The 25,627-nt window shown below is 38.3% G+C and overlaps 1 protein-coding gene across 2 annotated transcripts in view; it reads left to right on the top strand.

Annotated features, from left to right (window-relative positions):
- INPP5A (inositol polyphosphate-5-phosphatase A) overlaps positions 1-25,627 on the top strand; it is a 199,890-nt gene that overhangs the window by 74,351 nt on the left and 99,912 nt on the right. For both annotated transcript variants that reach the window (XM_053450442.1, XM_053450441.1), the window contains exons 3-4: positions 2,106-2,206; positions 4,427-4,514. In XM_053450442.1, coding sequence (XP_053306417.1) covers positions 2,106-2,206; positions 4,427-4,514 — 189 coding nt within the window. The remainder of the gene's footprint in view (positions 1-2,105; positions 2,207-4,426; positions 4,515-25,627) is intronic.

Below are 25,627 nucleotides of genomic sequence, written 5' to 3' on the forward strand. Positions count from 1 at the left end.
GCGGAAGGTTTCCAGATGGTTCAACATGCTTCATTTTTTTTTCTGCATTTATATACTAAATTATATTTTTTCCACTTTTCTGTCACTTGTCACATCATTAAAAATGATCCCCTTTAATATTCAAACCCTGGGTCAGCTGAACTAAAAATACATGTAAACTCTGTTAGACCTTCCAAGGCATGAAGTCCATGAACTTATAACTGCGCAGTTAGGTAATTAGTGAGAGACCTAATCTAACAAAGACGGCAGAATTATAAATATATTTTACAAGATAGTTCTATCTTACTATCTATTGTTCCAAAACATGCAAAGCTAAATATGTGTATCCACTAGCTTTACTGTAAGGCTTACTTACTTATACGTACCTTAATCTGGGTAGAGTATCACTAACCAACTTTTACCATCTCAATTTAATAAGCCATATATCAATCCTTTGCTTGGCAGAAGGTGTTTGCATTAGTGGCGACCTCTCTTAACCCTTTGTGATAGTAGTAGCCAGATGATATTACTCAACGTAAACTAATCATGCACATTTTTTTTGCAGGGGTGTGCAAGAAAACCCTGCCTCCCATGTTGTTAAAGAATATTGTTAAAGCTTGTAGGAAATATGAAGAAAGTCTGCTAAAATAGAATATTTATTTGAACAATATACTAAGATATGGCCTGGGACTTGTGGCTTTCACATAGTGGCTTGGACTTATGTTTGGCATGCTTTCTGGTACAGCAGGGCTAGAAAATGCACCTTCCGTTTAATTTTTTAGAATTTTCTTTATGTTCAAATGCTTACATTGTGGCATGATTCACGACTAGCCACTTCGAGATCCATGGATATGTTTTTGAGGCAGATTGTCTTTAGTGGGATTAAGTCACCTAACATTATAACCATTATAGGACTTGGGCAGCCATAGCTTGTAACTTGATCTAGTATTCTACTTTAAATCTTGTTCTACTAAGTGGATCTTCTGTTATCAAGTTGATTAGTAAAATTGGCTCCAATACATCACTTAAGGTTATCCAGCCCCGATTAATAGTGTATAGGTGGAACAAATATTCAAACTGATCAGAAAGAATAAATCTGCTTCTAAGATTTAAAGGCTGCTTTAGAATTGCAGGTAATTATTCTGACCCTCCACTTCTAACATCGCTTCAACTCAATATAAAGGAATTCTAAACATCACGTCAACTCCATGGGCACACAATCTGCTACAGTGAGAATTACTTTGCATACGCTTCCAAATTAATTTTTTCTATACATTTCTGGCAATGTATAGGGTTCTCTTTTTCCCATTGTAAATGAGGCTTAGGCAAAAGAATGCTTTTAAAAGCTGAAAGCGATGAAACAAATGCTAGAAATTGTTCATGTGTTGTGCATGTTCTAAGTGATAAGTGTAAGTATGTTATTACAATATATCGACTGAAATAGCACAATCATGCTTCACAACGCTGTACAATGGGTAAACGGGAAATAACAAGTAGTGCATCAAATGAGTATAAGTAGTCCATCAAAAAAGAGTTTGGACTTATAGCAGGGGATGAGGTCCCTACTCAAACAAGCTTACAATCTAGAAGAGGGTAGCAGTATATTACACAAGAAAATCAAAATGTTTAAGGTGGACCAGTCACACAACTGCATGTTAGTGTAAACTTTGTTTAGGTAAACTGCTAGATGTGCAGACTGAGGAGCAATAGGGTATGGTGAGAAGCTCCCAACAGTAGGAGCGATGCTAGGAAGCAATGGTTGAATGAAATCAGTCAGTCAATCAGTTGATCTTTGATGAGTGGGAGAGATGTTTTTGAAGGACTGTTGATAATGGGAGATTTTGATTAGGCAGGGAAGGGCATTCTAAAGGATAGAGACAACCTTTGAAAAAGTCTTGATCTTTGCCAGGCTACTACTCTAATCTAGACCGCCACTCATATTCATCATATGAGCGAAGGGACCAAGCAGGTGAGTATTTGGAAATAAGTGAGGAAAAGTAGAACTGCTATGAAGAGCTTTGTAGGTGAGAGTCGGGATTTAAAATGCAATGCTGTGGTGTACAGGTGCCTTTAGTGGCAATAAAGTGGATGAGATGTAATGGAATTTCCTGTCTTGTTTTTTGCAGACTGTGCATGCCCAGAAGCCACAGTTTTTATCTTTGCACTGTCAAGAAGTTGGTGGAAAGAATTATGAAGCTTCCATGTCGCATGTTGACAAATTAGTCAAGTAAGTACCGGTCATCATGTCGCACAACTGTCATAAAAAATTATTCCATTCCACCAAAAAAGCAACAAATGTGGACTTTCTGTAAGCAACTCCTTCTTACTCCAACAACCCTAGACTTAGCCTGTCCCTTCAGCTCCTGTCCCCTTCTTTTAATATGTCTGTAAGTTGCATGTCTCCCACCAGGGTTGTAACACAGGCCCCTCTAGGGCACATATGTGGGTACTAATGTTCAAAAAAAGCTGAAAAAAGAATGCTGGTAATACCCCATGATCTGGGGCATTAGACAGATACTTTGTTTGCATTTCATTTTTTTCAAGTGTCATAATTGAATGTGCCAATTTATGATATGTTTAATATTAGTTTAATCTAAATATATGCTTTTTTGGGGTTTTTTTCTTTGCTAAATCAACTTACCAAAGTGCACCAGAATGTTTTTTAGGCGTAACCCCCAGCAGTCACTGGAGTAATTTTGTTTGTTTGTTTTTGTCTAGCTACTAGTTCCCGAGCTAGATAGAAGTCTGATATTACAACGTATATTTTTAAAACAAATTATTGTCGGCTTCTGTTCCTAATATCGGATCATTTCAGATGCGCCTCTTCCTTATGAGTAATAATGCTGTATGCGGTATAACAGCACCCTCTAGTGTTTGAGTTTCATATCAGCGTCTCATTTCATTTAAAAGTAAAACCATATAAAATGACCATACAAATTATGTTAGTATTATGGGCATGGTAGGAAATATACTTCTTTTTATGTATGTATGTGTGTGTGTTTGTATAAGTAACTGAAGGGTATATATACATCAGTATATATCAGAATGATTGACTATTACAGAGTATTGTCATCTATGTAACTATTTTTGCTTGTATCATACTAATCCTACTGACTGTATAAATACTGCAGAGATGTATCTATGCTTTCTAGACTCCTTGGTGGATGATGACTCAAAGTGGAAAAGAAGTATATCTGACACTTGAAGGTTTTCCTCTTTACTAAAAATCATTTAGATTCATTGGTTCCTAATGTGCTGTCAATATGTTATGGCGAATGGATTGATACCTGGCAGATAAACAATGCTGTATAATGTGAGGGCCCTATGGGCAAAAGCTTCAACCTCATCTCATCTTTACACTCATGTGCCTGGGGCTGCTTCCTGGTCTAACTGTGTTTTCAGATATTTCTTCCCTCAAGCAGATGTTCCAACTTAGTGGCTAATGGCCCTGGGTTATAATGCCATGCCCTGGCACCTCATAGTCACTAACGTTCAAGACTTGAAAGAGATTCAAGTAGGAAAGCAAGAAATTCCAAGGGAAGAACCGTTCCAGAGCCCATCTCTGCTTGTGCAGCAGGTCTTTCAGTCTAGAAAAGCTATCAAAGGCTCCTGTCCCCTATACATGCAACATAAATAAAGCAAAGTGGACTGTATTAGGAAGGTGTTGCTTATTTAGGAACAGCTTATGTTTGCCCCCAAGCCCCTGGCTCAAAACTATTTTATGTGCTGCCTTAGACCCACATTTCTCTTTTGCACTTTCTTCCCAACTGGACAAAAAAGGACAAAACACATATATACCGGTACTTCATGTTTCCACTACACGTTACGTTTTGGTGTTTTTCCTGGCATTGCTCACTGTCTGTCCCCATAGTATAATTATGTTATTCTAATACCAGGAATGGATCTGAAAAGTCAAATAGTCTTGTTAGAAATAAGGAGGAAGTAGCAGTCAGAAGACTTTCAGCCACGGATTTTTAATTTTAGAAATAACGTAGCTGGATGATTGATTTATAGGATGACCACAAGTGGAAATCCACTCATTCTATAACCAGCTGGAATAATTAACACTAAAATTGTATTTGAGCAAAATGTATTACATTTTTTAATTAACTTTCCTATTTCTTCTTCTTTCGGGATCGTTTTTTCATATACTAGTTCTCTCTGTTATTTTTTCGGCTTTTATCTGTTCAGCTTCACACAAATGTCTTGCTAATTAAAAAAAAAAAATTAGGACATTAGAAATTTGTGTTCTGCTTTTGTACTGTCGGGTATTGCAGGGGTATTCTAAGTCTGTATCGTCTGCAGCGATGGTCTTTTTCTATATACAAAATACTGGGATTAAAAAACTCCAATCTCTGATCTTTGGTATGTCTTGTGTATCTACATGCAGCATGCGGTGTCTTCAAGTATTTCTGCGTCTGTTTCATGGTTCCCTTTATTTTTACAGAGATCTGCTGTCAAGTGACGCAATGAAGGAATACAACAGAGCTCGCGTTTACCTAGATGAGAACTACAAGTCCCAGGAAAACTTCACTGTAAGTGCCCTTTGCAGTCCTCCAATCTGTTCACTTACAGACATAAAGGTCTGGTCATATAGCTGCGTCGTGAATTTCCTTAAACGTTTGAATTGTCACCGAGCACTAAATTTTACGTTTAAATGTTCTGAAAACTCATCAGAGTGTTATATCAGAATTATACCTGGGAACTGCTTCACCGGGTCTGTGGGTCACTCTTCTTTTTCTCCGGGGCAGGAGAAGGCTGTTTGACCACATTCACTTCATGCCCAATATCCCTCTCGCTCTTAACCCTTTAGTGCATTTACTGTGGCTTTCACCCCAAGCCATAGAGCTAATGATTTAATCCAGCATGCCCTCTGTACGTGAAGTTTAAATATTTCCATTACATTCATATTCTGGTTCTTCTCTGAATCAGTCCATCTTCTTCATTTTTTAGACTGATGCATTTATATTAATATTGGTTTTAGCTAGGCTTGTTCAGTAGGAATAAGAACTTGAGGAATGGGATCCTTCAGGTCTGTCGAGTGTTTACATCCTGTTTTTGTTGATAAACTTGTTTACCATGTACTCCACCGCCAGACACATTTTACCTAAATATTGCTGTTGGCCCAAAGGTACCTGTAACTAAAATGCCTCACTTTGGGCTGTCACTGAGCACTTCATAGGCTTGGGCTCCCTGCTCGTTTATTAAGGTCCTGCTCACATTTTGCTCTGAGGAACTCTAGGCTGCATGGGAACATCTTGATGTCTCACAACTGCAAACCTTACAAGCTCATAATAAAGGCGTCAAGGAACTGGAAAAGCTTTAAAGATGGGCAACAAGATTAAAGAAATGGGAGATTTTTCAAATGGAGTTGTTGAGTCACCTATGTAGGGATATGATTACCATATACAAGTATATTCCCAAACCATTAAAAGATCTGTCTGTGGATCTTTTCACGCGTAGAACAACAGGAGTCCTCCTCTATGATCAGAGGAGAAGAGAATCTGTGCTTCACTAAGGAATGTCTTTTTTTACTGACCTTTATGATGCACAATGCATTGCCAGATAAAGTGCTTTTGGGCGCAATCAGTTGATATTTAGTAGGGTTGGATGTGTTTCTAGCGAACACAGGCTTTTAGAGTTAAAAACTCTGATATATCTGATTGTCTGTGGAGTCAAACCTCTTTTTTACCCTTTGGGACAGTATTGGATGAATGTCTCATTCTATTGATTTTGCTCTCTACTGGACCATCATATGGGTATGTATGGGTACGTGGAAGGGTGGAACCTTTGTTTTTTTTCAGCCTGAGTAACTATATGTCAAAGCATACATGAATCCTTGACTCTTGAAAACTCAAATAGAAATAAGCCATCTCTGAACATTGCTCAGCTTAAAATTAGTTATTTTTGTATTAATCGTTTGCTAGAGCTGACGTAAAACCCTGAAACATAAGCATTTCTACACCAAGCCTTGTGACACTGTGGGGCTTCACACATTTTCATTTGCCCTCGGTCCTACTCTCCGAACGAATGCCACTGCCTGTAGTCGTAGGCAGTATGTCTGTAAAAAGACAGACGTGGATGGTGCATTAACTGTAAATCATTCCGTCACATCCCCTATTGCTTACTTTATTTAACTCAAAACTCTATGTTGGACTTATTTTAACGATACGGTCTGACCACAAGCCCACCGGATGGAGGTTCTATTTACAAATGCTTTGGGCTATAGTAAAAACACATGCCAGCAGAAGAGCGTAGAGAGAACGAAAAGCAACAAAGTGCTGATTTTATAGCATGAATGTGGAATACTAACCACATTTTCTTCTACTAAATTAGGCTTAAAAACACTAATTTCATTCTAGGCTCTGCGTATTTACACAATGTCTGTCATTCTTTTGGCCTCATGTTGAAAGGACTGTTCTGTTTTAGAAGCTAAAAATACCCCAGTTCTCAGTCCTGCAAGTAAAATAAACTGTTTCTTTCCAGTAAGGATGGAAATCGTCTATAAATTGTGTCTCAGGGGTCATTCTGGCTGCACATGTGGGTGTATGTCTTTAACGTTTCTTTTTTTTTTAGAAGCTGGCAGGTTTCCATTAATAATACTAGTCATTTTTGTTCCCATGATATACTAATGAAATCCATAACGTTTGAGTGATATTTGCTATTTTCTACGTTAGATCCATACCATCAAGAAAAAAAGTAATTTTACCATTTCTCGGATGAGAGTTTCGGGGAATATGGTTCTGTTCTTGTCTCGTCAGCTTTAATATACATTACATACAAATAAGGGAGGGGAATCTTACTATGTGTTTTACTTTAAATTTTTGTATTTTTTTTTAAATCATTCATTCTAGAGATCTATTTCTTTGAATATCAGACTTGTAGTAGGGCGTTTGTGTTGCACGTTTCTTACTGGAAATCACACATGTTTAAATGGCACACTATCTTTGAAAAGTAAGAAATCTAGTGTTACCTGTTTTTCCAGTTCTATTTCAGTGGATTCTATATTTTGTCTCATGGAAGCACCATGGAGTTATTTGCATAATTTATGATCTAGGCCTTGGATCTGTAGTAAGTTCAACTGAAATTTAAAAACTATAATATTGCCAGTAGTTAACCATTAGGTGAGAAAAATAGTGGGCAACTCATTGCTTACATATGCAGTCTTCACCCCATTGGCATGGAAGGTTGTAAGCCTCTGGAGAATAGAGGTTTGTGCTGACTCCTTGCTCCCCTGCTAGACAACCAGAGAAAAAGGCCGCAGACCTGACCAGGCCTTCTATTAATTGGGGTGGCTCAGTAGCCGGTGCTTTCACTATTGTTACATTCCCGGCATCTCATCAGTTTGTTCATTGGCACACTTGGACCTGAAAACCACTATACCCAGTAGTAGATCCTCTTCTACCCATTGATATTAAGGGCAAATCCATAGATTTTCCATTGTTGCTGCCTAACTTGCAGACCCTGACTGTATTGTACAAACCTGCCTTTACTAAAAAAGGAGAATTCCACAAAAGGAATATACAGAATGTGATTTTATGGTTCATAGATATTCTTCTATATGAGGTCAATTAAAATAGATTATATGTGATTTAAATAGTCAATAGAAAACATAGCTATAGACACCAGACTGTAGATCACAATACGTGTAGGTCCAGAAGTTCTGATCCTCACCCGTTGACTAACCTAGATATATATATTTTTGTTTGTTTTGTTTTAACACAGATGTATGCTTTTGTTGACGCTTTCTCTTAAAAGGCATTACAGAACATTTAAATATATTGGGGATTCTAGTGGAGTTTTAACAACAGAAAAGAGTCAACTGGCATCATAATATGTATGAAATTCTTGATAGTGGCATTAAAGTTTTATCATAACTCTTGTATCGACAATAATTTTAGTTTTACAGATGTATATTAGTTACCTATAACATTTTTACTGTGCCTGAAATTCAAGATAATCCGCAGACAGTACAATCCTGGTGCTATCTTAAATTTCATGACCAGAAAAACAAGTTTATGAGTAGTTGCATTGCACATTATTATCGATTCTTTGTTGCGAGTCTTTGAATTCAGGCATTTGCAACTAAATCTCAGAAAAAACAGCCATATTATGAAATAATATTTTTTTTAAAATGGAATCGAGATTCTAGGGTTTGAACATTTTAGACATTATTTGACGTGGGTGGAATGGGTGAAAAAAAGATATTATGAGCATATTAAGTTGTAACTTAAATACCAAGATACTTAAAAGTTAGAAATGTTGCCTAAGCAGCTTTAGAGTTACTTTATATATTAATTCTCTATTTATGAAAAATGTGTGTTTGCTGTTTGGTTTACTATAGTAATTTCTAGATACCTGGTTTAAAGTAAAGGACCAGTTTACCTCATTAATGGTGAATTTGGAGGCAGCTGGTGGCAGATCCTGCATAAATTAATTCCTTGCCTTGGCATGACCTTCCCCTTCTAAAAGCTGCCTTCAAATTCTGTTGAGTAGTTATTGTTTGTTTTATTCTGAAACAATAGATTTAGGTTCACTAAATTCATGCAACTTGGCTGTACACTAAAATCTAAGTTAAAAGAAACTCTTGAATGCTATAGCTGGCAATGCATATGTTGCTTAGTTTCCGGCTAATTCATTAAAAGAAAAACAGTCTCAAGACTCCCCTATTAAGAAGGGAAGTAAGTACAAGATGTTCAGAGTAGGGTAAGATATTCATCAGCCTGGGGAGGTCTGTGCTTCAGGATATTTAATACCTACCTGGTGGGTATGTTTTTTTTCCCTTAAAAAAACTAAACATTACCACATTCTTATGCAACTCCGCTGGGTTTGCATTAGAGGCCCATCCCGAGTATTATTATTCCATCCCGGCTCATTCCCAACAATTTCCTGCTATGCTAGGAACAGAAATGTGAAGTTCATTTTTGCTAGATTAATGATAGTTCTGTAATATTTTAGTTAAGTCTGGTTGTGTTAATTGGCCATTAATTGAAAAAGAAAATTGAACAGGATTTATTGCGTGTATAAATCGCGTTGTGGATATTAATTGGTCTGAGAAAATATCTGCACGTTCCCAGAATTGAAACAAGGCAGGCCGATGGGTTTATTAGTAGTAGCAATTAGTTTAGTGTTTAATAAAAAAAGATGATTTAGAGGGACATAATTTCATTTTATTTTAAGGGTATTTAACCTTTAAAGAACCGTAGGGAGCATGTAGTGGTGTTCAGAAAATGGAATGAGCTAAGTGAGTGGAACATGGAAGGAAGAACAGTGTTTTTATCCTGCTTTGGATACACAGTATACACTAATGTGTCTTCTTGTTGGAAGTGTAGTTATATTACAGTTTTTTCTCATACAACCAACCGCATAATTAGCATGTAAAAGGTGTTAAATATTTTAGAATGAGGCATTGTATAACATTTTATTGTGTGTTGACATTAATCCCTCTGGTGGCACAAAATTCCTGGAGGATCAATAAACCAAGTGCACGCTACGGCTCCACCACCTTGAACTCCATTTACGGAGCCCCGGCACACTTGAGATGAATAGCCTCGATATCAGTGTGTAAACTTGCAACTCCCAAAACTGGCCAATGTGTGAACATGCGCTGTCGTTCAAAAGTCGGGGGTCATTTATTTGAAAATTCCCATGTTTTTGAAACAAAAGCAAGTTTTGCCCATTAAAATAATACCAAATGGACAAGAAATACAGTATAGACATTGTTAATGCATTCAGACCTTTGCATCACTGTCCTCTGGGTGGCATGTATCAGGCGTCGAAGACATAAGCATTGGTGTGGATGGCTAGGGTTGGTCCCAGAAGTGGACAGGACCAGAGGTGTGGCTGCCCTACCTTACCTGAAAAGTTACCTAGCACTACTCGGCTTCAGAGAGCTGCAAGGTGGCCACGTGTCAGTTGCAATGGAGGTCTGTCTGCACAGAGAGCCACTGATTTAACAGCTCTAGTCAGGAGAGACTTTTTACTAACGCTTAAGAAAACAATTAAGAAAATGTCATTTCAAGGCACAGCCTAGTATTGGACTCCAATGCATTTTACTGCATGCAAATCTTTTCTTTCTCAACTAACTCCTCCCATGGTTGTCTCTACTGAAACCAGGACGTGTAAGAAGGAAGCATACTTCCCGCACATGCTCAGTAGCACTCCATTTAAAGCCAATCCGTGTGAGCAGCAGCAGCCAATCACATGCTAGCAAAACGTGATTGGATGCTGCTGCTCCTGTTACGTAGAACAGAAGTGCTCTTGGGTATGTGGAAGGTGTATACTGATGAATGCTACCTGCTTTCCGTAGAGACAGCCTGGGAGGAGTGAAAAGTCTCTTTTATAACTCCAATAACTGAAGAATGTACGCATTGCTTTGCATGCTTTCAAATTAATGCACAGTACGCATTTAACATAAAAAAACAAGGATGGAGTGGATCTTTAAACATAAAGTTAACACCGTTATTGTCCATACTGCTCAGATACAGATACAGATCTTTGCTAATAAGTGAGAAACTACAGGGGAAGAGTTAAACAAGAGAAAGAAAGGGGAAAATCATGTTACCTTTACCTTTACACGTGTCAAAAGTAGAGAAGCCTAAATCAGATACACATTTTGAGTATTTTGGAGTAAATTTAGTGGTTTTATGCTTTTGGCGTGTGTGTGTTTTGAAAGATATCATACATTTATGTACCAGGTGGGGGAGCTAAAGTATTAGATATAAAGGTATGTGGGGTTTTCTATGGTGATCTATACAGCATACAGAAGTTTACTTACGGGTCAGACACTTAGGAATGTGAAGTGTTAGGGGGGACGTAGGGCATGATCAGGATTCTAGAAACCGCTGTCTTTTAGTAAATATCTATGTTCACGTGACTCTGATTGCTGTGATAAAAGTATACAAAAGGCAGTTTTTAAGCATGGATCTTTGTATTTGCTGTAGACCTTCTGTTACATGTAAGACCCATTGTAAGCCATTGTATACCTAGGGCCCTGTTATGCTAAAATAACCTTTAGGCATCTGGGTAGAGGAAGGGAAACAGAGGGGGGAATATTGAGTCAAATGTATTAAAAAGGGCAAACCAGGATGAAAAACCTAGGAGGAGACAAGACACCAACTAAGGGGAGTATTATATTGGAATCCTTCCTTGCATTAGGAACAACACATCCATTATTATTATTATTTATTTTAATTTCTGGGGGGAAATTCAGATATATGAGTGAATAATGCCACATAAGGCTGGCTAATTTAACATTTATATAGCCCTATTTCCAGGGTTGATAGGAGGGAGTCGATATTTGAAGAGCCTTTTTTTGATCCTGGCAGCATCATTTTTCCTTTGTATGATATTTTGCGGCTTAGCTGCCAACTTTGACAGTATCAGAATTGGAAGGTCAACTTAATTTAAGAAGTTGGTATTGAGCCAGTTATGTTCTCAAGAAAGTGCCAGGTAATCTGTAACAGCAGAGCATGAAAAAGAAAAGCTTCTGTATTGTAGCTGTTTTTCTGTTTTTCCTTGCAGAAACGGTTAACATGACGGATAAAATATCACCCTTTTCTAGATTTTTTTTTATTGCTACATTAAAACAAACTATGACCAATGCTATTTCTTTAGAAGTAATGTACAGTATTTTCCACCTCATCTTTTATGAATGTTTTAACTTGACCCTTGGGCTATTTACTCACTGTTGGTAAATTTGTGATTCTGTCAAAAAGGATAATGAATATTTAAACCTAAGGTGATATTTTAGCAACAGTATATGGCTTGTGCAAGGTTGTTTGACGCCATTTGCAGCATTTGTATTACTTTGTGCCGCGTAATACGATTAATGCCTTGTTCTGATCTCCAAGATGCTTCCAGGTTGGCGAAAACTATAGAGGATTGTGGGTAAATACTTTTGTGAAACATAGGAATATATTATAAAGCTGTCTGCAGTATGGTGATGGTTCCCCCTTAATACAGATAATTTCTAATCTAGTCTTTTGAGTAGTGTAGAACTCTTATTGACCACATGGTGGCAGTATTTTCACCATTATTCTTCTAGCTCAGTGTGACAGATCCTCCAAAATTTGAGAAGAATATTCAGAAAGAAAGCTGCAACATTTTTTAGTATCTCTGGACACCTGATACGTTTTAGCTTTATTTCCCAACAAACATTTGTCCTCTATTAACTGATGCAACTGTCCGTGTCCGGTAAGGTTTGGGAATCAGAGGTGTATGTTTCATCTGCAGGTTTGCTGTTTGGTTGTGTAATGAAACCACAACTATAGAAAAAATATATATATAGGAAAGCTGTATTTTGGGTCTCCACTCGAATGGCTAACCAAAGCTAGTGGCCCATATATAGCTTTTGAAATGTTGTCATTACAAATATGCCTACCATCTGTTTAGTTCTGCTAAATGAGATTGAAATGCCATCCAAAACCTGGATACCAAACCAAAACTTTTGCACTCCCCTTTTACTTTCAGAGTAGTGAGAACTGTATGCAGAAGTAGTTTTAATCTTTTTTATATATATACAGAATGACTAAAGGAAATTGACATTCTTGCTTATTAGGCGTTGTGGCAGGAACGATCATCTGGGGTCCAGTGACACGGGATATGCCCATCTTCGTCAATTTGCATGATTATATGAGTCAATTAATATATTCTGCTCCTGTGATGGGCTCCATCATGGCAAATTCGCAAGAGAAGGTACAAAAAGAAAGAATACTTTTCCTAGTTTTTAGGAATATAACTTTGCCAAAATGACACACAAATCCCAAAAACCAGATTGTCAAACTGTAGATTGTACATGCACACAAGAGGTTTTCTCGAGCATTCTGGAGACGTGCCTTTGTTTTCATGAAACTTGTGAAAGTGTGTGACGGTTCAGCATGCATCATGGAATAGTATTGATGAATTGGTGTGTATACAGACTCTTTTCAAAGGGCACAATGTCCATAATATGAAATGAGTTGTCAGTTGTGTTACATTACAGAATCATTAAGTTGTATATTCATTCCAAGATGGGATTTTGGAAACACATAGGAGCTGTATAAATTTGCTTTATCATGTATACCGCCTGGCAATGAAAGCAATGGTCCCAGTGCCACTTTTGGGGCTCGTTGACAAATATCGGCCACTTTCGTTATACATAAATTACTAGTATCACACGGAGAGAAAGCTATGCCTAAATTGTGACATTAATCGCTGAAGACTTAATGAAATACACTTTAAAGAACCACCTAATGTGTTGGCCTAAATGATTTTAATTGAATCATAAATAAGTGCTTCGTGACTCGACGTGGCGTATATCTTAATACTGTTTGCTGATACAAGATAATGACTTTATTGATGTTTGGGAATTGACTCCTTTTTTAGCCAGTTACAAGACCTTCCAAAGATGCCAAGGGAGTTCTGTTGATATATTACGGTATGTCAACATGTGTTCTTGTTTTAATGACGTAAGACTGCGAGGCAGTCCTGGTTACAATGAATTCCATAAAAAGAGTTAAAAAGCTGGACCAGACATCATTTGCGTGTCTGTGTGTCATTGTTTTGGCTTAATCTGTTAACACTTTGCGTGTCGCAGTGGCCAATTTAAGCAATAAGGAACCACTGTTAGTTCCAGTACTGTTAGCTGCTTGGACAGCTATAATATATTGGTATGTAGAAATTTATGATTGTGCCAGTAACCCAGTTGTCCAATTTATAAAATTAAAATATATTTTTTCTTTTGGCAACAAATAGTACAATAGTTTGTTCTTCCTTTCTCGTGAAGCCTCATTAAGCCAGCTGTTCCCCTGAAGCGTTACATTTTGGATAACAGGCTTGAAGTAAGGTTATGTTTTGGTGATTTAATTTTCCATACTCTCCAGATCTGACACTGAGGCTGCAGATATCAGAGCGGATTACCAGGCCTCTTAACTGATGTCCCGATAGGGAAGCCGTGTTTGGTCCTAAAAGCTGTCTACCTGGCTCCCCTGGCTTTCCCATTTGAGCTAGTCATACTATGCCTCCTTGCTACCTCTAAGAAGAGGGAGACCACTGGGCCTGGACAGATCCCAAAAGCAAAATGTGAAAATGTGCATTTTATTCATTTTTAGGTTATTGTTCTATTTTCAACCCCTTAATGACAAAGGCCGTACATGTACAGTCTCAAAATGCGTTGTTTTCAATGGGTTTAGCACCGGCCCTTAAGGGGTTAAATTGTCCATGTTTTTTGGATTCCTTGTGTGTGGTGTCTTGTTTTTATTTCGTTCAGTATTCTATTACTTTCTACTACATTGCGTTTCTCCTAGATATAATCGCTACTACCTGGATAGATGGATTTTGTGCAGACACACTCTTTTATACTGCTGGTCCTGTAGACCAGTATAGAATTTTTAGAAAGGTGACTCTCTCCGATCTCAGCTCATATACTTCCTTAGCAGGGATTACCTGAAGCCTTGAAAGAAGGCTTTGTTATGTGTTGGGTTCCTCTGAATTTCTCATGGACATGGATTACTGCTAAATACTTAAAAAGGCCCTTCACTTTGTTTTAAAGGGCTCTCCAACAGACTATTGATCAGTGTACTCTAACTGCACAGAAAAAAATGTGTCTAATTTTACTGGCCACATGGAGGAGTATAGAATAAACATTACTTATCCCCTGAAAGGCTTAGAACATCAATAGGAGGACATAATGTTAATGACTTTCCTATACTCCTACTTCAAAAAGGGCTAAATGAGGAAGAAATTACAATTTTATTTTCCTATAATTTCAGCAGTTGTCTTGTTTTACTGCAGTGGTGAGGCTAGTAGCATTAAAGGACTCCTTGTGTGATAATTTGTTCGATTTAGAGAACAGAATTTGCTGTGTTGGGTATAAAGAAGTGCGGGTTAATCTTTATAATGATGGCTTTTATTTGTGAAAGCGAGACGGACATTTGTCTTGCTGTTTTTCTGCTCGTTATTTGAAATCGTTATTTGAAACTTTATCTGATGTTGTTCTAAAATTGATTCTTCGCTGTGTATATTGATGGATAGATTGATATAAATTAATACAGATTCATAGATCTATTTGTTACTTCATTGGCCCATCTGGTTTAGGCTGCTTGAAATCAGGAACTAACTACTGCCCAGCGCCTACCCACCAAGGTGTGGTTGAAGGTCTAAACCAACCTTAGATACCAGAATTCTGAGCTCTCTGAAAGAGTACACTAGGGTTTGAAGGGTGAACAGAGAGATTTGAATCCTAAAATGGAACAGTCCCTGCAAAAAAGACATTTCAGTGATATGCTTTATTTTCAAGAAAAATAACTTACATGTATGACTTGGTTCTTAAGCATTACTGCTACCTAAATAGTATCTATTATTGGACTGTAATTATTGGAATGGATTATTATCTGTAATCCATTCCGTTAGCCATACCTGTAGAGACTAGTCAAGGTTAGGATACAAACCAATTTTGAGATGCTCAGCAAGACCAGACAGCTGCTTTGTAGCCTGTTCTAGGTGAGCATCTCAAATTAGTTTTGTATGGTAGTGCACCCCTCGGGGATCTCTTGGAGCCAACCTCAAAGGGTGAGTATAGACATGGACCTCCTTGCTCTCTTGTGCCAAGAGAGATACAAACAGGACCCCACTGATGAGGCCCGTGAAGGCCGTAATGTGTGTCTGGGGTTGTTGGTTCCCTCTTGGAGGGGACATTTGCCTTGCACTGCCCTTGTTTGTAGATTCAGACTGATATATTGATGGAGATTTTCCCTCTATAATGGCACAAAAGAGCCACACGAGACTCGAGTTGCTCCCGAGCTGGGGACGCAGTGTGGGACATGCTATGAAGCGGCTGTCCGTTCTTGGTGAGTATCTCAAATTTGGTTTGTATGGTACTAGTCAGGGTTAGCCGTTAATAAATCCTACGGTTACTGTATGTTAGCATAGATATTACTGTTTTTCCAAGAAATATATTTATATTTTACATTGAGAGAATAAAATGATTTTAACATTGATGTTCTTGCAAGAATGCTTTTGAGTGAAATTAAATGACATGAATGAAATCAATCATCTATGTGTATGTGTGGGGAGGTTATTTACCGTTGTCTACAATCTGCATTGAATACAATTTCAGTACATTTTATTTTACGCCACCTGATTTATTTCCTGTCAAAGTAACCATAAACCGTCAAATCAATCGCTGGATGAATAGAAGCAACTCGCATAAAGTCTAAGCTGCCAGCAGGTCATAGTGTTTACTGAGCAGCATATGAAAGGTACAGAAAGTAACACATTATACACACTACATGTAACAGTACATTTCAGGTCTTTGCATAATGACCTCATACTATGTTATTCAACTGAAGGCCTGTGGATCAGACAAAGCATTACTCCTTATTGCAAAGTGACATAAGTGAATTAAAATTACAACTCTGATGCAGAGTCCCACTTCAGTGAATAAACTGTTGTGTGATGTCTTAGGACACTCAAGTGTTTGCAGATAGTGACCTCACTAGAGCCGAGCAGGCATGTACAGCTTAATACATTTTTGGAAACGACAAAATATGTTATACATTTATTCTATCAGGCTAATGACGTCACAATGCTTCGTGGAACAACAGTGTTTTATGATGTCAAGAACTGGTTTGTTGAAAATTCTTAAGCCTAGGAATGGTTCTAGCTGTTATATAAGATGCCTGAGCAGGATGTTGCTGTAGTCTATCACTTTTCATTTTTTTTGATATGGGGAAGGCAGTCCTGACTTAAACCATTTAAATGAAGTGGATGTCAGGGCAGTAATACACTGGAGTCATAATTCTTCTTCCTTTGCCCTCAACCACACAGAAAAAAAGATCAATGAAGCCGCCATTGGGAATGAGTGATGGTTACAGGTTCTGGAGTCCTGGTTTCGGCTTATGAATAATTTTCTTGGAAATTTATGGAAAATTAATTATAGTTTACAGATGTTCCTTCGTTGGACTAAAAGAAAAAAATTGGATGCATTTATGATGAAGGGCATAATCTGCTTTATGAAACTGATGAAGCCGTTCTTGCAAACCCCCACCCACCTTCTCTGTCTCTCTTTCTTCTTTGGATAAAAAGACGTGCTTGATAAAGTGAAGGAAGTAAGATTGGTTTTCTAAGGGCACTGGGCTTTTTGTGATAATCTAAATCATGGCTGTCTAAGTTCATGGCTGTATAATAATATGATCCCAGAATTGAATAGCACCTGAGCTATAAGATCAAACCCCCCACCACCACAACCCAGACATGCTCTCCACCTCCAACATCAGCCCCCCCCCCCCGCAGGTTACGATCAGCTTCAAGGGTCCACAGTGAAGGTGAAACTGTCGTATCGATCTTTTTAGCACTAAAATATGAGCCACTTTACTCCGCTTCCCAATGCTGTGATGTGAAAAATAATAACTCGGATCCAAATTAAAAATATTGATCCTTGGAAGGTGTTGAAAGTAAATAAACACCTTGAGAAATATTCAGGTCAGCCAAGAAATGGCGTTCAGCAATAAATGTGTCGGTGTGTCAGAATTCAGGGTTCTTGATCGTTTTTTCCTTTGAATTGATTTCTCATTATTTAGTTCCTAAAAAGTGTTAAGAATTGTCTTGTACTGTTAAATCCCTGTGTTTGGTCCAATTATTTCCCTTTGGTCATGCAAGCTTCTCCCGAACCTCAGATATATTGATTAGCCATCTTTTTAAGGTCTTTTATCATCATTCTTGTATATCTAGGATTTGATGATCATCACACACAGACGTGATATCAGACTTGGAAAACAACCACACCTAGATTGCTTGATTGGAGAGAGACGTTTAGCTAAATCACAACTTTTAATATAGACAAGTTTAAATGTACAGGCAGCAGATACTGAAATAAAATATTAAACAGGTGATGTTATATGGGTTTATATTTAAGTTACATATGTTTATATTTATGTTGCATCTTAGTAAATTGTTGGAAACATCAGCTTGTTTTTGCTCAGCTCACCCACAGGCTTGAGAGACAGCAGCGCATCACTACCTTTGTGAATGGGTTGGCCCTGTTTGGAGAATTTGGAACAGTCTCGGGGCAACTGGCGAAACACTTTAGGCTGAGCTCTTTTTGTGCAGTGACACAATAAAAAATGTTGGAGCAAACCCTACCAGACGTATGGTTGGGGCTCCCAAGCACCTCCTACACACACAAACAGTGGCATACTTACATACACTAACATACTTACACACCAGTGGCATCACACCTTACAGGGGGTGACAGTGACACCACACCAGGCAGGGAACTCTATGAGAGTGTAATCCACCTGGGATCACCCTACCATAGCACGGCCGCGGCGGTGCAACCGGAGATGAGGAGGCAGATCTGGCACTGGCAGATCATCACTGGACAGCGGAGGAGGAATTACGGCACCACACACGTCGAGGGGGTGACACCGTGTGTCATCGCACTGGGTGACACCAACCCTAGTGACGCCACTGTTACACACACAGGGCCGGCCCTACCATGGAGCAGAGTGGGGCAATTGCCCCAGGCGGCACTTTTGAAGAGGAGGAGAGAGAGGGGCGCCGAGTGGTTTTTGCTTATCAAGTTGTCAGTACCCGCTCGGCGCCCCTCTCTCTCCTCTGGGAGCCCTCTAGCTCGGTCTCGGTGCCGGCTTGTAATGCTGAGCGCCGGAATATGACGTCATTTCCAGCGCTCAGCAGTAAAGCAGCGTGCACTGCGGCAGAGCAGGGAGACTCGCCGCAGGACTGCTAAAGGGTAAGTGAAGTACAAGTGATAGGGTGGATAATAGGGGGGGGGATAGGGTAGATAATAGGGAGGGAGGATAGATAAAAGGGAGGGAGGATAGATAATGAGCAGTGGCGTCGGCAGGGGAGGGCGGCATTTCAAACTTCGCCCCAGGCGGCATTATGTCTTGGACCGGCCCTGGTTACACACACACGCAGTAAAATACACACACTAGCATACTTACACACACAATAAAATGCTTACATTAACATATAAACACCTATTGCACATCACATATGGCTCCCTCATACCTATAACATACAACAACTCACTCCCTCACATCTATTACATATCACTCATCTCTCGTTTATGAAGCTATTGAAATTATATTTAGACTAAAAATAATGAGTCAGAATGAATATGATTGAAAGGTAAAATAAATGCTTGGTATGCAAACATACAGAATCCTCGCCACCCAAGAAGTCAGCAGGTAAAGAGTTATTTAATAGAATTGGCCATTTCGGGTGACTGAGCTGTTTTTAATTACCGTAATTAGGGAACTGTCCATTAAGATCAGCTTTATGGTTTGGCTCTCTCATTTCAGTGTATATGTTGTGGCCAAAGTCCAAGACTGGCCAATATAGTTGTTGGCCAGGCACCTAATGAATTGAACATGCTGGTATCAATATGATTTAAAATAGCATAGACTCTGGATATATAAAGTACCAGTTCAACTACTTTAATGTGTTACATGCAGGTTAACGAGAGGTTTGTTGTCAAAATGCAAAATACAAATGCATAACACCAGTACCAGTACTAGATTCATTTCTTACTGCAAAATTAAAACTACTTAAAAAGGAAACACTTTATTAATAGTGTCTTTATATGAAAAAACAAAAATCAAACATACTAGATCATTGATCAGCCTTTTGATGAGAAGGACTTTCTGTGTGTTATAGCACCAGCAAGTGCGAGGCTAAGATCTGAGGTGATCCAAATTCTAATGCTTACAATCAGGGTGGAATATATTAACAGTATAAGGTTATACCCCCAAATTGTGAACTCTGTGGCTTGAAGCAATGGTTCCCCTTGGCCTCTTGGTCCATTTATTCTTTATCTGGGCAGGAGAACTATGTTCCAACATGCCCGCTATCCACCTATGCCCAATTCCCACTCATTTGCCACCCACTAAAGGCTGCTGGGCTAGCTCTGCCCTTTCAGAAAGCCTCTTCCCAGAGGGAGGAAGGTTCTGGGAAGTTCCCAGGTATGGTATATCTCTAGTATTGAGGGAAATGGTTGGTTAAGCAAGGAAGCCAGGCTTTGTAGAAGGGCTGCAGCAGGTCCTGCATCAGAGAACTCTGTTTTTCCCTAAGCAAAGTATCATTGATCTGATGTGTAACTTTGTAACTTTGTTACATAGATAACATTCTTTTTGGGGGGTTTCTCCTGCTCAGTGTTAGCGCAAAAATAGTCTTCGGCATCTAAAGAGCACTAGCCCACAGGTTAAGTGATTATGTTATGCGCGATTATAAAAAGGGCTCAGACACAGGAGACTCATTGGGCATTTGGCTTGTATGCCCTATGGCCAGTCTGGATCTGCTTTTGCTCCAAATTTAAGTTTTATCGGCTCTCTGAGATTCCAATCCCAATTACATCTTTTTCTGGATCACTAAAATTCTGCGGTAAGGTGGTTGATGTGGTATTTCACTTGTACGGTTCTATAATTTCTATAATAACCTGAATTTCTGTGATGGAACACAGACACAACTCACTCATGGAGACAACTTCTCCTTCAAAGAATGGCTGAGCTGGTCCATAATAATGTATACAATTTAACTATGCCTTATACTGGGCCAGCTCAGCCTTTCTTGTAGCAGAAGTTCAGTGAGGTTGGCCATTTCTAATGGTGAATTTTTAACTCTCCAACAATCTCCTGTACAATCGGTTTATTACAATCATGGCGTACAGTAAAAGACTGTTGATGTTTGTGATGGAATGGCGTGTTGTGCGTGGCGCCATCATATACCAACCTGTAATGTTTTATACCGCTTATTTAAAAAGATTTATTTCTGAATAGCAGCAAGTGCCCCATAAACACATTCAGAGTGCTTAAGAATTACATCACTCTGGTTATTTGATGGTTAATCTCATAATATCTCCAGCTGTGTCTTGTGTGACAGATGATTCCTGGGATTGTTGGCACCGTGCTGCTTCCTGAAGCTTTACAATGCAATATTTAATGTGTTTGTTTTAATTAAATTAATGTGTACTGAAGTGAAACAGGGTAGACAAATGCTTAATTTACCATTTCATCTGTTTTTTTGTTAACACCTCAAATGCCAGATGGGACATTTTATCTTAGTATTAACAGATCAACCTTTCGCCTCCGGTGAGTAGGGTGGTATCAGATTGGTCGTATAAAAAGGGTATCTATTAAAAGTATTGCTCCGCCAGCAGTACTATGAATTCAATTCACGTCAGGAAGAAATTCTGTGTGCTGTTCAAAACGGTGAAAACGTCAACTCACCCACTTCATAAAAGATGTTATTTATAAAGAATAATTATTATAAAAGTGGAGCAATCGGCTAGGATATACCACTGCTTATCAGAATTGCTCTTTATATATACGCCCTATTATTTGGTCCAATCTTGCAACTGCTTCTGTCTGCACATCTGTACAATTACTTTGTTTGCTTCAGGACATTATTGTGGACAAGAGGCTTGCGACTTTAAGAATTAACATTCGTTTCTCCTGTTACCTGGATGCTCTCTACAATGGCCAACAGGACATCAGTAGTAAACTTCATGACATCCAGAAAAATGGATATTGTAGTAATAAGCCCAATTGGTGCAATATAGAAAATAATGTAAAGTCACATAAGCTTTTGTGATGCCAGTAGTCTCTTCTTCCATTTCTTTAAAGAAGTTGGGGTCTAGTTGCATAAGAGATCAAGGTGCAAATGTTTAAGGTGGACCAGCCGCCCAACTGTATCCAAATGTAAACATTGTTTGAATAAATTACATTACTAGACAGAGGAATACATTGAGTGAATAAAGTATGTTAGCAGACACTTGACAGCAGGTGTGATGTGCGACTTGTGATATAGAGTCATATGGAACACCCCGAACAACCTGTGTTTGAGGTGTGGATAGAGGAGGTAGAGTGGGGGTCATAGGTAGAGTCGGAGGACTGAGGCATGGCCAACCACCCACCCACCTTGCGGCGCTCAGTTTCCTTACACAATCAGAAGATCAGAGGATGGCTCTGACCCCACTGCCCACCAAAGCGGCACAATGGGGTAGCTACTCGAAATAGTGCCCAAAAATCAGGACTGCTCCATGGTGAAATTAGGGAGGCACGATGTTGCTTTACGTTTTGGCAATATGTCATGCAAGCATTTCGAGGCATTTGTAGAAAAATAAATATTTAGTAGGTTATAAGGTCTTAATCAAGATTTTACTGATTTCTGGCTGAATCCCCTTCCTTCATGCTACACAATAAACACAACATGATTCAATTGTTTATTTTGTAAATAAACTGCCAATTTAATGGCCTTGTTTCCATAAATACCTTTGAGTGTGCATCGCTAGCCTTCCCGCTCAGCTCCTCTTCAGGCTTCCAAGATTCATGCTTCAGAATTAGTGTCAGATTACATTATTAAAAAGCTTGCTTTATATATAATGTAAAAGCGTTTGTAAATGTAATTATTGCTCTTTCTGTTATGCATTGTTAATAGGGCATGTTAATGGACACGAGGCCATATGGAGCCGAGAGCTAATTGTTTTTCAGTGCACAATAGTGCTATTCATCATGTGCATGTTGGCCTGCATTTGCTTAACAAAGCTTATTAATTATCATTGAGTCTGATGCTTCAGCAGTCAACGCTCTATCATTGAGATGTACCTTGATTGATAGAATTTGTTCTTTATCTGCAAATACATCAATCTCCTTGCTGCTGGAGAAATTGTTCCATCAAGTGTTGTTTCATATCTTTGAAATAAATTAAATTTCGACCATATTAAATAATATCTCCCTGGTTACTGATTGCACCGAAAAAGGAACCATTAAAGCAGCAGCCTCATGGAATATCTAATGAATTCATTCAATTGTATCATGTGATGCTGAAAGAGATCTCCTACCTGGGTCCTCTCAAATATGTAGAAGCTATTGGTCTTATGACCACTGAAATAATAAGTGCCACCCGGTAGCAGTAGGCAGCCTCTTATAATGTGGATTTGATGGTTAGTTGGTTGGTCATGGCATTTTTGCCTATGCGAATAAATCTAAAAACATTTTTATAGTGAAGTTTCTCCGCTTTCTGGTGGCAGGGTACATGACTTTGTATTTCTTAAACTATACCCCCTACAGCTCTCCGACAACCCATAATATGCAACCATGCTTTTTTGCTTTGCACGTCATATATTGATTGTTGAAGTTGTGATGTTGGTATATTTTTTTTCTGTTTTTGTTTTTCTGTAATTATTGACTCTCCCCTTGTGACATGAGCTCCATCTACAAATTAAACAACATTTAGGGTCAAAGTTGGCCTGAACTCGCTCTACGACCAATGATTGTAGAATTAATTTCATCCATTTATCAACAAGAGTATTTGACTATGTTGAACTTGTCAGGAACATATGTGATTTTGGTAAGCAAAATCTGTGGCATATGTGTGAGATGATCAGACCCCATAAAGTGAAATGTCTGCGGGCAGGTGTAGACTTCATCTGAATTCACCTGAATCTAATGGTGACGTGACCTTAGCAGACTTTTAAGGACAAATTGTCTGAAGCTGGGTTGTATATGTCCTTTAGTGATCTGATTGTATGGAATTCTCCAGTTTGTGTTATTGGTCTAAGTCTAACAATTGGCCTTGTTGGATCATTCATTGCCGGTTGTTTGATACATATTATATATATATCTATATTTATCTATATATATATATATATATATATATATATAGATAGATAGATATAGATATATATAGATATATACATACATATTTTTTTAAATATATTGATGTCTTATTGTGTTTTTTTTCTCTCTATATGAGCGACCAACTCTAAAGAATTCTGTTTTGAGCGATGCTTATTTTTAAGCTGCTGGTATTGGTAATGTGACGAAGGCTGTATTGCGACATTTGGATTTTTTTCCATTTTAAGAATACAGGCCATTTAAGAAGTGGCTACATATTGACATAGCTGTGATTTACTTCACCAAAACTCACCACCTGTTGGAGCTTCCTAAATGTATTTATAAGATCCAATAGACCAGTGATGTCATCTTATTCATCTGATGAATACTCGCAGGGCTCTAGAAGGATAGAACAAGCTTTTTCAGAGAATCGAATCTCTGAAACGCCGGCTGCCGTTAGGTTGAAACCAGATGCTATTTAATAAATCTAAGTTCTTCCAACAATGGCAATTATTTAAAAGATTTTCTTTAAACCAACAAATGAGTGGGTTAGTGCAAATCTAATTCTCATTGTATGTATTTGATTTTAGTAAATTTTTTTCCTGGGCCACGCTTGTGAGTCTCCACCCAGTTTTCATCCCATATCACAATAATTGAGTTTTGGAGCTGAAATCAAATTTATCAAATTGTGTTATCCTCTCTTGAAATTGGATAGGTATCCTGACAGTAGGAGCTAGAAGTTAATCTGCTTTGCTAAAGCCTCCAGTGGCATAGCGGCAACAGGATTGAGACGACTCAAACATTTCCTTGTCACCCAAGACACGATGTAATTTCTCCTCAATCCCTTGTGCAAATAATGACATTTGAATCGAGCATTAACAGGCTTAATTACTTTAAAATTGTCATTTTAATTTACACTGATATAGTATTGATCATACAAGCAGAGATTAAGCTGTTCACTGGAGCAGATGATGGGAAATTAAACATTAAAGGGTCCTCGTGGGGCTGAGAGGGCCGTCCGGTGTGTGCCAGAAGAGGAATGATATTTCTCCGTAATGAACTGGCTGCATGCAGGGACATGAATCTTTGGCCTGCTGGAAAAAAGGGAAATAATGGGGTTTGGGAAGCATTTGCCGGTTATTCATTCGCTGCCATGCACCAATTCTCCAGTGATTCATCCGACGCACCAACATTTATTTATTCAGCAAATTCGGGAGCATTGACCTTTTTGTTCACGCTAAATACATTTAACAAAAGACTAAGTGGATTTTTTTGAAAGTGTAACTTTTCATAAATTTGAGTTAATGTTGCTTATTCTGGGAAGTATGAAAAAATAAGAAACAAGCTTATGAAAGATCCAAGACAACCAAAGGAACTTGCTTTACTTATGGTTTTGTTATCTGTATAGAGCCCCTGTTAGAGCACTATCCTAAAAATGCATTCAGTACTCTTTTCCTTATTAATGAACTATTTAACTCATCTGTTTGCTTTCCTGACATAGATTATATACTAGTGAATCGCTACAGCCTCCCAGAATCAAATGCTCAAACAGTAGTCACCAAATCTGCATAGAGAACATGTTAAATGACTGCTTAGAACGTTACAGTAATTAAAAGAGACGCTGAAATATACATAAAATTATTGTGCCTTAATGATTCATTATGACCTCCTTCCTTGGGAATACCATGATCTTCATCTTCTTACTGAATCTCCACAAAATCTCTGAATATGACCAATTGTAATCTGCAAAATGGCACTCAATATAATTATACTAATGGGGCATGTTGTTATCAGATAATGTATTTTTGTAGTTTTATATTACATATGAAAAAGGCAGCGCAAGAGTCGCGCATAAGGAGAAGATGACCCGGCAAAACACAGTCTAGCAAATTATACGCTGCTTATCAGTTATCAGTCACCCAGGCTATTATTCCAAATTTAGTTTAATTGTTAATGTTACTCGAAGCTTAGGTCCGTGGAACATAGTTTTGGTCCCTTATTTATGTATATATTCACAATCTGCGTTATTTGTA

The sequence above is a fragment of the Spea bombifrons genome, chromosome 11 (assembly GCF_027358695.1).
Source record: "Spea bombifrons isolate aSpeBom1 chromosome 11, aSpeBom1.2.pri, whole genome shotgun sequence".
Lineage (NCBI taxonomy): Eukaryota > Metazoa > Chordata > Amphibia > Anura > Pelobatidae > Spea > Spea bombifrons.